The sequence below is a fragment of the Schistocerca nitens genome, chromosome 1 (genome assembly GCF_023898315.1).
Source record: "Schistocerca nitens isolate TAMUIC-IGC-003100 chromosome 1, iqSchNite1.1, whole genome shotgun sequence".
Lineage (NCBI taxonomy): Eukaryota > Metazoa > Arthropoda > Insecta > Orthoptera > Acrididae > Schistocerca > Schistocerca nitens.
The window spans coordinates 949,119,055-949,135,997 of NC_064614.1; the positions used below are offsets into that span (position 1 = coordinate 949,119,055).

General features: G+C 39.4%; 1 protein-coding gene across 1 annotated transcript in view; it reads left to right on the plus strand.

Annotated features, from left to right (window-relative positions):
* Positions 1-16,943, plus strand: part of LOC126194520 (leucine-rich repeat serine/threonine-protein kinase 1) — a 405,923-nt gene that overhangs the window by 305,182 nt on the left and 83,798 nt on the right. The window contains exons 27-31 of the mRNA XM_049932772.1: positions 1,879-2,001; positions 6,280-6,479; positions 10,408-10,564; positions 10,740-10,945; positions 11,051-11,211. Coding sequence (XP_049788729.1) covers positions 1,879-2,001; positions 6,280-6,479; positions 10,408-10,564; positions 10,740-10,945; positions 11,051-11,211 — 847 coding nt within the window. The remainder of the gene's footprint in view (positions 1-1,878; positions 2,002-6,279; positions 6,480-10,407; positions 10,565-10,739; positions 10,946-11,050; positions 11,212-16,943) is intronic.

Consider the following 16,943-nt stretch of genomic DNA (forward strand, 5'->3'; position numbering starts at 1 on the left):
ACAGAGACATTTGATACAGGCCTGAATGCAGTATTTCTTTAAGTTCTTTTCCTGCTAACCATTGTTAGTTCTGACATTCCTGCTAGGCTATATGTGCAAATAATTTGTTTCTGTGGTGTCACCGCTAGACACCACACTTGCTAGGTGGTAACTTAAATCGGCCGCGGTCCTGTGGTACATGTTGGACCCGCGTGTCGCCACTGTGGGATCGCAAACCTAGCGCCACCACAAGGCAGGTCTCGAGAGACTGAGGAGACCTCGCCCCCAGTTGTACGGACAACATAGCTAGCGATTGGACGTGCTAAGCCTTGCTCTCATTTGCCGAGAGATAGACAGTAGAATAGCCCTCTGCTAAGTTAAATGGCGACCACCTAGCAAGGCGCCATTTGTATCAGTGCCAATAGCTTACGAGTATGCAGGAGAGATGTATTCCAACAAGAGAATAAAGTTAAGTATTAAAAAAGCTACGTATTTTTCTTTAGTGCATTTATAAGTCTCATGTTCCAGACTTCACGCCCGTCTGCGTTAGCCTTGCGTGCCCTATCGGCTACAGCATTGTGTCTGGGCTGTATGGTCTAGACACAACAGTTTCAACAATCATCAGGAAGTTGTGTAACATTTGCTGGGCATGTGCATTGAAATGATTGTCCAATTATTAACAGTTTTCTTTGAGATCGTGGCTTGTGATATTCAGTCCTGAATTGTCTCTGAACTGTATTAGCAGATTTGGGTTTATGAAACCATAAATAACACTGTGCATGACGACTGTAGGAATATCTCTAATGTGTGTGCTACCTATTGAGTTTGTCAGGAACAAATAAAATTTGAAGACATACTGCATTCAGTGCTGTATATACCATTTCTGGAAGTTATTTATCCCTTTCACAATTAAATGTTACTTTCTTATAACTAATATATAAACGCCCTGTAAAAGATAGATTGCCACTCACTATATAGAGGATACATTGTGTCAAACACGAATAACAAATAGACTCCTACACATTTAAGCTTTCAGTCAAAAGGCCTTCTTAAAACACACACACACACACACACACACACACACACACACACACACATATATTCACAAAGCACAATTCACGCACACATGACAACTGTCTTTGGCCGGACTGTGCCCAGCAGATGCACATCATGGAAGAACCAATCAATGGATGGTGGGGGTAAGGAGAGGGCTAGTGCAGTGAGGGGTGAAGGATTGCAGGGTAGGGATGGAGGAAGGGTAGTGCTGGTTGTGGGTGCATGCAGGGATGTGGTGGGGATAGGGTAGGGCTGCTTGGTACAGCTGTCTCCACCGTATTCCTATGTGCTCCCACAAGCAGCACTACACCTTTCTAACCCCTATCCTGCAATCCCTCTCTATCCCCACCCCATTCTCCCCATTACCCCATAACATGCATTTGCTGGTCACAGTCCAGCCTCAGCAGCTAGACACAGTCGTCATGTGTTAGTTGTGTTTGTGTGAAGAAGGCTTATTGGCCAAAATCTTAAATGCTTAAGTCTTTTTGGTGTGCTTATCTGTTACTCATTGTCCCCTCTGTGTGGAAATTTGTCTTCCCACATTTTGTTCTGCAGCAGTTTGGGGTTCCACAGCACTTTGGGGTTCCACAGAAGCTACAAAGGGGTACTATGAAAAAAAGACCCCTAGGGTCAAATGTAAAATGAAATTATTTGAGTGAAATATGTTTAGGCAACAAAGGTCACTTTATGTAAGCACTTGGAAACTAAACTCTTGTGTGTTTTTAACAACACTGGTGTGTGGTTGTTTCAGCAGGTTTATTGTAAAATACATTGTGTAACTAAAGACTGGTAAATATTCCAAGTTTAAATTCTAAATTTGATGAAGTTTATTTGTCTTTTCAGGTGTTCTCCTCCACTATGATGATGCTACGTTGAAAGATTTATATTTTTTGGACCCACAGTGGTTATGTGATATGCTAGCACATGTTGTGACTATTCGTGAAATTAACCCATTTGCTCGTACTGGTAAGTGGAAAAAATCATTTAATACCTTTACCTGTCTTTGTTACATTGTCAACATTCCTGCAGAAATTTTTTTCAGTTATGTAGTTTGCACTATTTAACAAACAGTAGCATACATTTAAAGAAATTCTTTACAGTGATTTGTTGGCTTTTCCATCATGTTATGTTGTTTTTGAAGTGTCTAGTTTTGAAATTTTGTATGTACAAACAGTGAAGTAAATATGTGAGGGGTAATAGATAACAGATTATATTCTCGGTAGGAAACTTTTATAACCCACTACATATCCATAAACATAATCTCAAGTACCAGCAATGATAAGTTCCTTTTTCTCAAACTAAAATGAAGAAAATAAATTAAAAGATTGTATAAGCAAAACTGTATGCATATTTAGTATGGGTTGGTGATCAAGAAAAGCCCATGAGATAACAGATAACAAAGAAATCTGGATTGAGGATGTTACTTTGGTTCTGAAAGCTAGTGACTTGAAGAGCTTACTTGTGTGCTTTTGTATGTGCCATCTGTGTTTACCTTAGAACTCTGGATGAATTTGCTGCTTTATTCATGAATGACCCAATTTCCTCTCTTTGTCTAGATGAGAAAACCCTTGGTTCAAAAGCTAATGTTTTCATAATGTTTTGTCCTGTGCCATGTGTTGGCATGGAGTTTACTCATTACATAAAACACATTTAAAACTTTAATCAGAGTAAACTCCAGCTCAGAATCTCAACAATGTAAGGAAAACGTAGATTGCTGCTTACCATAAAGATGACATGAAGTTGCAGTCAGGCACAATTAAAAGACACTTGCATATCGGTTTTTGGCCACAGCCTTCATCAGAAAAAGAGAAAGAAAATACACACACACACACACACACACACACACAGATATATTCATTCACACAAGCAAGCACACCTCCTGCACAAATGATCACCATATCCAGCAGCTCAGTCGAGAATTCTTTCTGGTTCAAGCTGCTGGAGATGGTGGTCATGTGTGCAGGAGGTGTGCTTGCTTGTGTGAATGAATATATCTGTGTGTGTGTGTGTGTGTATGTGTGTGTGTGTGTGTGTGTGTGTGTGTGTGTGTGTGTGTGTGTGTGTTCTTCCTCTTTTTCTGATGAAGGCTGTGGCCAATAGCCGATATGCAAGTGTCTTTTAATTGTGCCTGTCTGAAACTACAAATTTCATTGATGTGTAATTGATTCCAGTGAATTCTATGAATTTTTAAAGTAGTAGTTTAATGTCTTTCAGAAAGTGACCTTGCCCTGGGGATATTAAGATTCAAAGCCCAAGAAGCCATTTTCATTTACACTATGTAATCAAAAGTATCCGGACACTTGGCTGAAAATTACTTAAAAGTTCCTGGTGCCCTCCATCGATAATGCTGGAATTCAATATGGTGTTGGCCCACCCTTAACCTTGATGATAGCTTCCACTCCCACAGGCATATGTTCAATCAGGTGCTGGAAGTTTTCTTGAGGAATGACAGCCCATTCTTTACAGAGTGCTGCACTGAGAAGAGGTATCAATGTCGTCAGTGAGGCCTGGCACGAAGTCGGCATTCCAAAACATCCCAAAGGTGTTCTGTAGGATTCAGGTCAGGACTGTGTGCAGGCCAGTCCATTACAGGAATTTTACTGTCATGTAACCACTCCACCACAGGCCGTGCATTATGAACACGTGCTTGATCATGTTGAAAGATGCAATTGCCATCCCCGAATTGCTCTTCAACAGTGGGAAGAAAGAACATAGGCCTGTGCTGTGATAGTGACATGCAAAACAACAAAGGGGTGCAAGCCTCTTCCATGAAAAACACAACCACACCATAACACCACCGCCTCAGAATTTTACTGTTGGCATTATACACTCTGGCAGATGACGCCATGTCCACACCCTGCCATCAGATTGCCACGTTGTGTACCGTAATTCGTCACTCCACACAACATTTTTCCACTGTTCAATCATCCAAAGTTTACGCTCTTACGCCAAGCAAAGCCTTGTTTGGCATTTACCGGCGTGATGTGTGGCTTATGAGCAGCCGCTTGGCCATGAAATCCAAGTTTTCTCACCTCCCGCCTTCCCGCCTAACTGTCATAGTACTTGCAGTGGATCCTGATGCAGTTTGGAATTCCTGTGTGATGGTCTGGATAGATGTCTGCCTATTACACATTACGACTCTCTTCAACTGTCGGTGGTCTCTGTCAGTCAAGAGATGAGGTCGGTCTGTACGCTTTTGTGCTGTACGTGTCCCTTCACATTTCCGCTTCACTATCACATTGGAAACAGTGGACCCAGGGATGTTTAGGAGTGTGGAAATCTTGCATACAGTCACATGACACAAGTGATACCCAATCACCTGACCACATTCGAAGTCCGTGAGTTCTGCAGAACACCCCATTCTGCTCTCTCATGATGGCTAATGACTACTGATGTCGCTGGTATGGAGTATGTAGCAGTAGGTGGCAGCACAATGCACCTAATATGAAAAACATATGTTTTTGGGGGTGTCCGGATACATTTGATCACATAGTCAATTACCATTATCTCCCTCGTCCATCAGAGGTACACTACCATCTCTAAGTACATTGATGTCAATGGACATCTAACCGTAATGGTAGAATGAAAAAATCTAAAATTTTTGTGGACTATATAACACAATTTCAAATTCTGAAGGTGGCAGGGGTAAAATACAGGGAGCGAAAGGCTATTTACAATTTGTACAGAAACCAGATGGCAGTTATAAGAGTCGAGGGGCATGAAAGGGAAGCAGTGGTTGGGAAAGGAGTGAGACAGGGTTGTAGCCTCTCCCCGATGTTATTCAATCTGTATATTGAGCAAGCAGTAAAGGAAACAAAAGAAAAATTCGGAGTAGGTATTAAAATTCATGGAGAAGAAGTAAAAACTTTGAGGTTTGCCAATGACATTGTAATTCTGTCACTGACAGCAAAGGACTTGGAAGAGCAGTTGAACGGAATGGACAGTGTCTTGAAAGGAGGATATAAGATGAACATCAACAAAAGCAAAACGAGGATAATGGAATGTAGTCAAATTAAATCGGGTGATGCTGAGGGGAGTAAAATAACTGATGATGGTTGAAGTAGAGAGGATATAAAATGTAGACTGGAAATGGCAAGGAAATCGTTTCTGAAGAAGAGAAATTTGTTAACATCGAGTATAGATTTAAATGTCAGGAAGTCATTTCTGAAAGTATTTGTATGGAGTGTAGCCATGTATGGAAGTGAAACATGGATGATAACCAGTTTGGACAAGAAGAGAATAGAAGCTTTCGAAATGTGGTGCTACAGAAGAATGCTGAAGATTAGATGGGTTGATCACATAACTAATGAGGAGGTATTGAAGAGGATTGGGGAGAAGAGAAGTTTGTGGCACAACTTGACTAGAAGAAGGGATCGGTTGGTAGGACATGTTTTGAGGCATCAAGGGATCACACATTTAGCATTGGAGGGCAGCGTGGAGGGTAAAAATCGTAGAGGGAGACTAAGAGATGAATACACTAAGCAGATTCAGAAGGATGTAGGTTGCAGTAGGTACTGGGAGATGAAGAAGCTTGCACAGGATAGAGTAGCATGGAGAGCTGCATCAAACCAGTCTCAGGACTGAAGACCACAACAACAACATCTAACACAAAAAATGAAATAGGAAGTCTTATGTTTACTAGAATCTTTACAGAAACGTCTTTAAGATAACATCAAATCAGTGCAGTCTCAAGGCTGTGTAATGTAGTATTAAGGGCCAGATTCTTTGAGAAATATGATTTTGAAGTATGAGTGATATTTGTCGTCTACAGAAGAAGTTATTAATGAAAGCTATTTCCATAAGTGAGGTAGGGTATTTTTTTATTTAATATGATTTGTTTGTAATATAAACAATGGAAGGAATAATGGTAATAGTTGAGGTGTTGAGCAGTAAACAGGCAGAACTGAAATCATTACAAGGCTTTCTGAGAGCTTAGAGGCTAATAGACACAAAATGCTAAATGTGTGTCTGTTTTTATTAAACTGCTAGCTCTGAAGAAGCTAAATGACAGTCTCATTCCTGTTTACATGCCTGTCGACCACTCCATGCCTCAGTTAATGGTGGTTGGGTACCTTTACTCATTCCTCTGTCCCTTCACAGCTTGATATTTTAATATTCATGCCTATTGACATTGTTGTGATTTTAGACAATGATGAGCAAAACTTTGTAGAATGTGCAGTGCTTCAGTTTCTGCTTTAAACATGTGTTATCACGTGAATGTTGTATCTGAATTTAAATTTTCAGGCGTGATGAAATTAGATGATCTGAAACATGTCTTTAAGTCATCAAACATTGGACCAGTGGACACCCGTGGCTACATTGTGAATTTGCTGAACAAGTTTGAAGTAGCACTAACATGGGACAACAGAACACTACTCATCCCATCATTGCTTCCCTCAGAAGAAAGTTTCAAAAGCAGTCATGTTCAGATAGTCAGGGTAAAGGTGCTGCAAATCATCTTCTTCTCTTTCTCTCTTTATTGTAAAATGCATGTTCTTTTTTATGAGCATTGCATTAGTATATCTGAAATCATGCATGCCTTGTATAGTTCTGAAATTCTCAATAATTTTTCTGTTGTATGAAGATGTAACAATGTTGTTTTCTTTTTCTTTATTTTGCTTAACAAGCATGTTCCTCTTGTATTGTTATCATATCTTGCACCTTTGTAATTATCTGAAATTATTTTATTTAACATATTACTCTTACTTCATATTGTTTGTTTGTGGTGTTTAGCTATACTAGGGAACAGCAAAACTGGCTGCAGAATGGGGCATGTGAGTTCTCTCATCCTTTGCCTTCTCTTCATTCACAACTGCCAATAAGCAGCTTTTGGCCTATCTGGCTTGGTCTCTGACCCTTAACTGCACACTGTTGTTACAGGTCATTTCTGCCACAGCTGCCATCCTGATCGCATATTAAGAAGTAACAATTACCAGAGACACACCTATTGCTTAGAGGTGTGGCAACACTGTGTTTCATTCATGCTTTGCAGTTTTGTAACTTCTGGTCCTTCACTACATAGAAGTGTTCTATGTTCGTGAAGAGAGCTATGATTCAGTTCTTGCATGCGAATTAAGAGATCACGTTATAAGACACACAGAGCCAAACAATAGAAATCACGTACTATGTGTGCAAATTACTGACATACAGGATTATGGATGTGCAGAATTTACTTGAGGAAATCACTGATGATGTTATTGTCGAAGGCTGAGTTAAATACATACACAAGCCCACAAAATTTGCAAGAAAATTACTGTCTGTAGAAAGCCATCTGAGAAAAAAATCATTAAGAGCATTTGATTGCTTAGTTCTTGGATACACTTAGTTCTTCTGAGCAGGACAGTTAAAAAAACCAATAAATTACATGTATTTTTATGTTTCTTGCTCTTTTTTTCCCCAAACTTGTAAACACTGCTCCCTCAATACATTTCCTTTCCTATCATATTGTCCTTTCTCCACTCTGCCAAAAAATTTATCAGTATGATGCAGAACAGTCGCCAAGTGTATAGTAACTGTGCTGGCGTGTTTGTCATCTACATCTACACTCCGCAAACCATCATGAGGTGCATAGCAGAGCGTACGTCCCATTGTACCAGTTATTAAGGTTTCTTCCCATTACATTCACACTTGGAGCACACGAAAAATGATTGCTTGCATACCTCTGTGCATTCAGTAATTAGTCTAATCCTTCCTCACAATCCCTATGTGAGCGACACATAGGGGGCTGTAGATACTCCTAGAATAATCATTTAAAGCCAGTTCTTAAAATTTTATTAACAGAATTTCTCAGGATAGTTTACTATGTCTGTCTTCAAGAGTCTTCCATGTCAGTTCCTTCAGTATCTGTGTGACACTCTCTCATGAATTAAATAAACCTGCAACCATTTGTGCTGCCCTTATGTGTATACATTGAATATCTCCTGTTAATTCTATCTGGTATGGGTCCCCCATACTTGAGCAATATTCTAGAACTGGTTGCACGAGTGATCGCTAAGGAATCTCCGTTGTAGATTGATTGCACTTCCTCAGTATTTTACCAATAAACCAAAGTTGTGTTAGTATTATTTGTGGGGAGCACAAGACTTGTATTGTCTGCTTTGTACCAAGATTAAAACTAACGTGCAGAACTGATGAATACGTAAACGTTCATGTAATCAAAACTGAAATAGCTTTTTAATTTAACAGATGAATACTGAAAGTGTAGTTTGCTACAATATAACTTAAAATACTGTGAAAATACATTAATATAGAAAGGCTCAAGAATGGACTCTGCCTTCTATTTCACTACAGCATTTTTCAAACATTTTCGTGATGTATTACTCCATAGTCATAAAAAATGACATTAAAGAGTCATTACTCATTTCTGGTTTTAAAATCTTTATTGCAGTTTGCTATGTGCTGATTTCAGTAATCATGTCATTTTCAAATGTGCGCCTAGTAGTAGAGTATGCATACATTTGTCAGACAGCAGGGTTTATTGATAAAGTTCGCTGAAGGCTTCCACATGGTGTTGGCGGGTGTATGACTAGAACTTGAATGAGTGAAGAATGCAAAAAATATAAAGGAAGCTACTTTCTATACGCGACCCTCCAGCTATCATTTTTGCTGTTCTGTAGAATAGCAGTGTTAACTGTTTTGCATTTCCTTAAAATTCCTAGCATAACTCTTATAATCCATATTATTTGTTCAATGCTCACAATTTCCTTGCATGTAATATCATATTCAAGCTTTTGAGGAGTTACATTTCAGTTGTTTGACTATTTTGTTTTTATGCATATTTCTGTGCTGTTAAGACACGTATTTAGCAATGCGTATTGATCCATTTCTATTGTAACTTGTTTGTAAAATAATCCAGTTACTTGTGAACAATAATATGAAACCTTTGAAAAATATGGTATGTAAGCATGACATAAAATTAACATGAACATTAGCAAATTTTATATTAATTTAGGTCTCAAACAAAAAACATATTTACCTCATGATTTGAAAAATACTGTGAAATTACTGATATTACAGTCTCTGCTAAGCTTAGTGAGTGTTAACTACCTTAGATAAATCTAGAATGTAAAAAGTAGACATTCATCAAAGGTCTCAATCAGGTTTCAGTGTCCTGTGCTTATACTGATATGCACCAAGCAAACTGATGATTGCATAATTTCTCCGTTATATCAACACTATCAAAACAATGAAAAACGCAATGCTAAATTTAGAACTAGTGGACATTAACTTCCTTTCGTGTCTCCCAACAGTGTTTGTGATGACAGTATATACTTGACATTTAACAGCACTTCAAGGTAGGTTTATTTGCTTGACATATAATGAAGTATTGGAAGGAAGTTGAATAGAGTAATGATTCACCAAACCTAATATGACATTCAGTTGAGTGTGATTGGACCCAGCAAATACCTAGTGAACAGTATTGTGGCTGTTGTGACATTTGGAGTAGTTGTATGGTGAAAATTTACCTTCTGCTTGGCCTTCTGGTTTTGTATGATGACAGAATAAACACAAATGTTTACAAAAACATTTTAGACAACAGGACACTTTGACAATGTTTTGGTATTTTACCTTAGCATTAATAATTCCCCTGTATACCAGGACAAGTCTTGTTGTATACCAGATCAAACTCCTACTTGAACACAAACATACATCTAGGAAAGTGCTTGTTGCATGCACGATGTTGAACAACAAAGCCTGACAGTCATTACTCGCCATACTTCATGATAAAATGGTGACAAGTAAGACTTCTGTACATGAAATTAAGCAATAACATTTTGAGGAGAAAAGTACCAACAGAAGCAGAGCTGTGAGGGTGGGTTGTGCCTGGGTAGCTCAATTAGTAGAGCATTTGCCCGTGAAAGGCAAAGATTCTGTGTCCATGTGCCAGTCCGGCACACAGTTTTAATCTTCCATGAAGCCTTATATTCATTATGAATTAGATATAAATTTTTTACAGTCTTTTAGTCCTATTAAGAGAGGACACTTCAAAAATGAAATGTAGCATGAAGAATTAAGTTACTTTTAACCCACAGAAATGAGTTGCTACTATGCAGCACTAGAAGTGAGACAAAATTCTTTTTCTCTTTGAAATTTCTTAGATGCATAAATCCAAAATCAGTTTAGTGTATTTTGATTAAATAATTTGTCAAAATTACATGGTGAATTACAAAGTCTCTAACATTTAAGTTTTTGCTCTTTCACATGTAACAAATGTGTGTGCACTGCATGTTGAAACAGCTTGATATTAAAATAATAGAAATGGGAAAATTTCACTGTATTAATCTGACAACAATATGTTGGACCTGTAAATAATTTTTTATGTCTATTTATCATTGTTTAATTTTTTTTATTAAATCTGGAACTTTGTGTCAGATTCCAGTTCGGTCCCGTGGGTGGGCAGTTCGAACCAAGAAAATGGCTATATCGAGTGCTTCTACACTTGTTGGAAATTCATCTTTCTATACACAGAGTCCAGAAAAATTTCGCTTGCAAAAACCGCATAGCTCCCCAGGTGCATTGAGGATATCAGGTAATTGCATACAGCAGCAAAAATGTCTTACAGATAGTGTATAAGCTAGGAGCAGCTGTTCATCTCTCACTAACTATGTTCTTCTCAGTTGTTTAAGTAAAGGCAAGACCGTAATGTTTGTCGATTCTTTTGTACTAAGGATGTTGATTTTGAAATCTTTATTTGTTTATATTAGGACCAGCTGCACCAGAAGAAGGAATGGATGTCTCAGCAGCAATGCAATGTGAAATCACACACCGGTCTGACCCTGAATGTTCCATTCGGCGTTTGCTCTTGATGTCATATTTTCCAAGTGGTTTTTGGTCCAGACTTATCACACGAATTTTAGCAGATGATGCTATTGTAGATATTGTCAGGTCATTTTTCATTATGCCAAAGGAGGTGAGTTAACATTCTAAGTTCCACTGGTTTCTACAGTGTGTATTGAACATTACTTTTGTCTTGATCAACTTGTACTTTCCAAAATCACACTGTCATTCTTATTAGGTTGTTCAAGATGCAAAGTTGGCTCATGTTCTTGATGTCAGAGCTGAATGGATTTTGTGGCAAACTGGAATGGAACTTCAGTACGCTGATACAGTCCTGTTTCGAATGAAGGAAGTTCTCCCTTCAATGAGAAACTCTCCAATAGACTACAGGCAACTGAGGTACAGCTTTTCTTCAGACATGAGGAAGTCATAGTGTACTTGAACAGATATTTTATGCATGTTTCTATGGTTTGTTACCATGTCTGAAATGAAAACTTTGCAAAGATTTTGTAATAATTTTTTCATTGCAGCCAATTCATTTTTTCTCTTTTTTTTCTTCTTTCTTTATGCTTTTTGTTTCTGTGGTGTAATGAAAACTACTTTATGCGAGTAATCTGGGGCAAGAGTAAATTACGAAAAATGCCTATTCTATACAATAAAATCAATTTCTGTGTGCAAGCAAAGCAAAACATAATATGTGAAGAAAAGCATTTTTATAGCCATCAGCAGGACACATTCAGCTTCATTCTTTTCTGGTTTCAGTTTTTACAACCATCATCACTGGAAGGAAAGCAGTACATCAGAAGGATCAAAACTGCATTCTATTCATACAAGACTCATTAGGAAACCAAATACAACAGTACCTCAAAATGGTATTAAAATACACACAATTTAACTATATAATGTAATTGGATAGATAAAAAAATCTACTAACCGAGTGGCAGCAAAACACACACATAAAAGAAGGTTATAATAAGGCAAGCTTTCAGAGTCTTTGGCACCATCTTCAGGTAGAAGTGTTGAAGGGGAAGGAAGAGGGTTGAAGGAAAAGAACTGGAGAGATCTAGGAAAAGTGGTAGATTATGGAAAAGTCACCCAGAACTTCAAGGCAGGGGAGACTTACCAGATGGATGAGAAGGAAGGACTGATTGCTGGGGACTGCACTGGATGAGATTTGAAAATCTGAGAGCTTAAAGTTGGTAGACAGGGTAATATGCAAGACAGAGATTACTGCTAAAAAATTGTGTACGAGTTAATAAGAGACGGAAGTTAAGTGCATTGTACATAACAGAGGTGGGAGGGTGATGGCAAAAAATAAGCAGGTAAGAAAATGACGGATTTAGAAAACTAAAAGGGAGTGAAGAAATGAGTAGTTACTGTGAAGAAATGCTGAGACCGAAGAAATTAACGTAAATTAAGGCCATTTGGGGGTGAGAACCATGGACTTGTTGTAGCACTAGTTCCCACACGCAGAGTTCTAAGAAACTGGTATCTGGGGGAAGAATCCGGATGGCACATGTACTGAAACAGGCACCAAGGTCATAATTGTTATGTTGTAGTGCATGCTGTGCAACAGGATATTGTGTGATGCCAGTATACACCCTGTGCCTACACCCATTTATTGTAACTGATGTAAAAGGCTGAACAGTGTGTACATAGCAGCTGGTATATGAAGTGTTGTTTCACATGTCTCTCTCTCTTTGATAGTATATGTTTTGCCAGTTACAGGGCTGGTATAGGGAGGGTGCGTAGGGCAACTCTTGCAGCATGTGCAGTCACAGGGATATGGACCATAGGGTAGGGAGATTTGTGCTAAAGGAGTATAGGGTCTGTCAAGAATATTGCGGAGATTGGGAGGGTGATGAACAATTGTGACCATGATCCCAACTTGATCCACCACAACTACCTCAAAATCATCCCTTATATGCATCCCAAGAATTCCTCACATCCAGCATTGCTTCACAATTCTTCCTCAGGTCTCTACAACTTGACCATAACCTGTCCTCTACAGAACTCCAGGCTTTACATTCCCTAAAAGCTAATGACTCCATCATTATCCTCCCAGCAGACAAAGAATCTACCACTGTGGTATTTGACTGAAAGGAGTATGTAAGTGAAGGTGTACACCAGCTATCTAACACCTCTACATACAGCGTGTGCCATCGAGATCCCAAACTGATTCAAACTGACCTGCAGGCCCTCCTTAAAACCTCAGGCACCTCACAAGGACTGTCACCTCAATCCGTAGAACTTCTCACTCCATCCAAACCACACATTCCTACCTTTTACTTTCCTCCTTAGATCCACGAAGCCAATCATCCTGGTCAACCTGTAGTTTCTGGCTTCAAAGCACCCACCGAATGTCTTTCTGCTTTAGCTGTTCAGCACCTGCAACCCATAGTACAAAGGCCTCCCTCCTATATCAAAGATACCAACCATTTCCTAGATTGTCTGAAATCCATGCCTGTCCCACTCCCACCGCACACGTTGCTTGTCCACATAGATGCCACCTCCTTCTGTACCAACATCCCCCACATACATGATCTGTCTGCTGTTGAACATTTCCTCAGTCAGCACCCACCTGATTCCAAACCTATGACATCTTTTCTACTCACCTTAATCAGCTTTATTCTTACCAACAACTACTTCACCTTTGAGGGCAGACATACAAACAGATGATGTGTATGGCCATGGGAACCAGGATGGCTCCTTCCTATGCCAACCTTTTCATGGGTCACTTGGAGGGGGCTTTCCTGGGATCCATAAGACTTCATCCCTTGGTTTGGTTTAGGTACATTGATGGCATCTTTACCATATGGATTCTGGTGAGGCTGACCTGTTAAAATTGCTGGAATTTCTGAATACCTTCTCCCAATTAAATTTCAAATGGTCCTATTCCAAATCCCATTCCATTTTCCTTGATGTTTATCTCATCCTCACCAAAGGACAGCTACTCACCAAATGCCAGTTGCACACTTCTGTCCACATTAAACCTACTAACAAATAACACTACTTACGTTTTGACAGTTGCCATCCTTTCCATATCAGGCGTTTCCACCCATAGAGCCTTGGCTTCCGAGGAAAACCTGTTTATTTGGGTGCAGACTCTTTACAGAAATACACCACCATTCTTCACTGGCTTTAATTACCCCACCAACCTAGTTCAAAAGCAGATTCCTCAAGCCATCACATCCAGTTCTGATACTGCTGATACCTCCAAAAAACAACTTCAGAACACACCACTGGTCACTCGGTATTATCCTAATCTGGAATGTGTTAATCAGCTACTTCTACAAGGCCATGACTTCCAAAAATCATGCCCTGAAATGAGATCCATTTTGTTGGAGATTTTGCCCACCACACAGAATAGCTTTTTGTCGCCCTCCAAATCTCCACAGTAATTCTTGTCAGACCCTATGCTCCTTCTGCAGTCATCTCCCTATCCTATGGCTCCTATTCCTGTGACCGTACCCACTGCAAGAGTTACCCCATGCACTCTCACACCACCACCTATACCAGCCCTGTAACTGACAAAACATATACTACCAAAGGGAGAGCCACCTGTGAAATGACACGTCATATACCAGTTGTTATGTAAACACTGTTTGGCCTTTTATATCGGCGTGACTACCATCAGAACATCAGTTATGATGAATGGGCATAGGCAGAGGATGTATACTGACAGCACACAAAATCCTATTGCAGAGCAAGCTCTACAACATGACAATCGTGAACTGGGTGCCTGTTTCACCACATACGCCATCTTGATTCTTCCCTCAGACACTAGTTTCTCAGAACTCTGTAGGTGGGAACTAGCGCTACAACATGTCCTTGGTTCTCACCACCCAAATGGCCTTAATTTACGTTAATTTCTTCGGTCTCAGCATTTCTTCACAGTAACTACTAATTTCTTCACTTCCTTTTAGTTTTCTACATCTGTCATTTCCTTACCTGTCTATTTTTCGCTGTCCCTCTCCCGCCTCTGTTATGTACAATGCACTTAGCTTCTGACTCTTATTAACTAGTATATGATGTTTTAGCTGTAATTACTCTATCTTCCACCTTTAAGCTCACAGGTTGTCAAATATCTTCCAGTGCAGTCCCCAACAATCAGTCTTCCTTCTCATCCCGTCTGATAAGTCTCCCCTGACCTGAGGTTCTGGGTGACTTTTCCGAAATTTGCTTCTTTTCCTAGACCTCTCCAGTACTTTTCCTTCACCCCTCTTCCTTCCCCTTCAACCTTTCTCCCTGAAAAAGGAGCCACTGGCTCCGAAAGCTTGCTTTATTATAACCTTCTTGTATGTTAGTGTTCTGTCACCGCTTGGTGTGTAGATTTTTTATCTATCCGATTGCATTATACTGTCAAAAATTGCTTGTTTTCATAGTTACATAATTTAACCAGTGTCATAAATCACATAGACAGTTTGCATAAGAAACTACTAACCGTTGTTTGCAGTAGCACACATTTTTTATCTATCTGATGTGTTGTGTTGGCAGAAGAGCCAACACCGTGTTACTAATGGAGGCCGAAATGCACACATTTTAGCTCAAGCAGGCTGGCGGGAGGAGGAAAGAACTATACTGACGTGAGGTCTGGAACATGACAAGGAATTAGAATTCAGAAAGCGGACGTAATTATTTTGATACTTAACTTTAATCCATTAATGATGTGGACTCGCATTCGGGAGGACGACAGTTCAATCCCGTCTCCAGCCATCCTGATTTAGGTTTTCCGTGATTTCCCTAAATCGTTTCAGGCAAATGCCGGGATGGTTCCTTTGAAAGGGCACGGCCGATTTCCTTCCCTAACCCGAGCTTGCGCTCCGTCTCTAATGACCTCGTTGTCAACGGGACGTTAAACACTAACTACCACCACCACCATTAATGATGAACGTCACTCTGGATGGTACATGATTCACAATATTATCTGTTCGAAGACATATAGTAACTGAATATGTTGCCTTTCTAGGTCGTAGCAAATGACGTAGCTGACGGCTATGCTAAATTGTCGTCTCTGCGAATGAGAGCGTATGTAGTCAGTGAACCATCGCTAGCAAAGTCGGCTGTACAACTGGGGCGAGTACTAGGGAGTCTCTCTAGACTAGACCTGCCGTGTGGCGGCGCTTGGTCTGCAATCACTGATTGTGGCGATACGCGGGTCCAACGTATACTAACGGACCGCGGCCGATTTAAAGGCTACCACCTAGCAAGTGTGGTGTCTGGCGATGACACCACATGATGTACTACTATTCTTCCAGTGGTGATGGTTTGATGGTTGTAAAAACCAAAGCTGGTTAAGAAAGAACTTGAATGTATATGACTGATGACTACAAAAAAGGTTTTCTTCAAATATTTAACAGCTATTGCAAGTTACTTATACAGCGTAACAAAGTATAATTTTTGGAAATTGGTGGATGGGTGTCTTGCCATCTAGTCTCCATAACATAAGAAATAATGCATCACAGTATCTGTGAGATAATGGACATGTTGATTCATAAGAAATTTTGTAATCACTTGTGCATTAACTTTATAAAATTTGAAACCATTGTGTGCTGTGACTTGACTAACGTCCTTGATTGATATCACACATATTGATGTTAGTGTGTTGCTGCTTAATATTTCATTATGTTTGGTGCACATGGTGACTTTCATCTGCCCAAGTTCCTATCATTTTTAAATATTTTAACCAGTCATATCCATTCTCTTGTTTATGGATGGATGCTTCATATTGGTACAATGTCAAGGTCTGAATTCCGTAAGGTATTACATCCTCTGTGTACAGGCACAGGACGGTTTGGTGATAAAGTCTGGCCACTGGCAAAGAGAGTAGGCTGAAGCATTATAATCGATTTGTTAGAGAACGGTGTTGTATTTCAAGTGTTTCAGAAAATAAATAGAATGACAAGAGGAAAAATGTGTGTTTTAAAACTAATACCAAGAAAAGGGATAGATTAATGTAACACATATTTAGAGAAGTCACTGACACAGGCTATTGATTGTTAACCCCTCAATTTCCCATCTCATAGTTGTTAACACTCCAGTTTTGTCATAGGCATATTCATTATGAATTAAAAATAACTTTTTTCGCCATCTGTTGATCCTGTTAAGAGAGGTATTTCAATAACAATGAA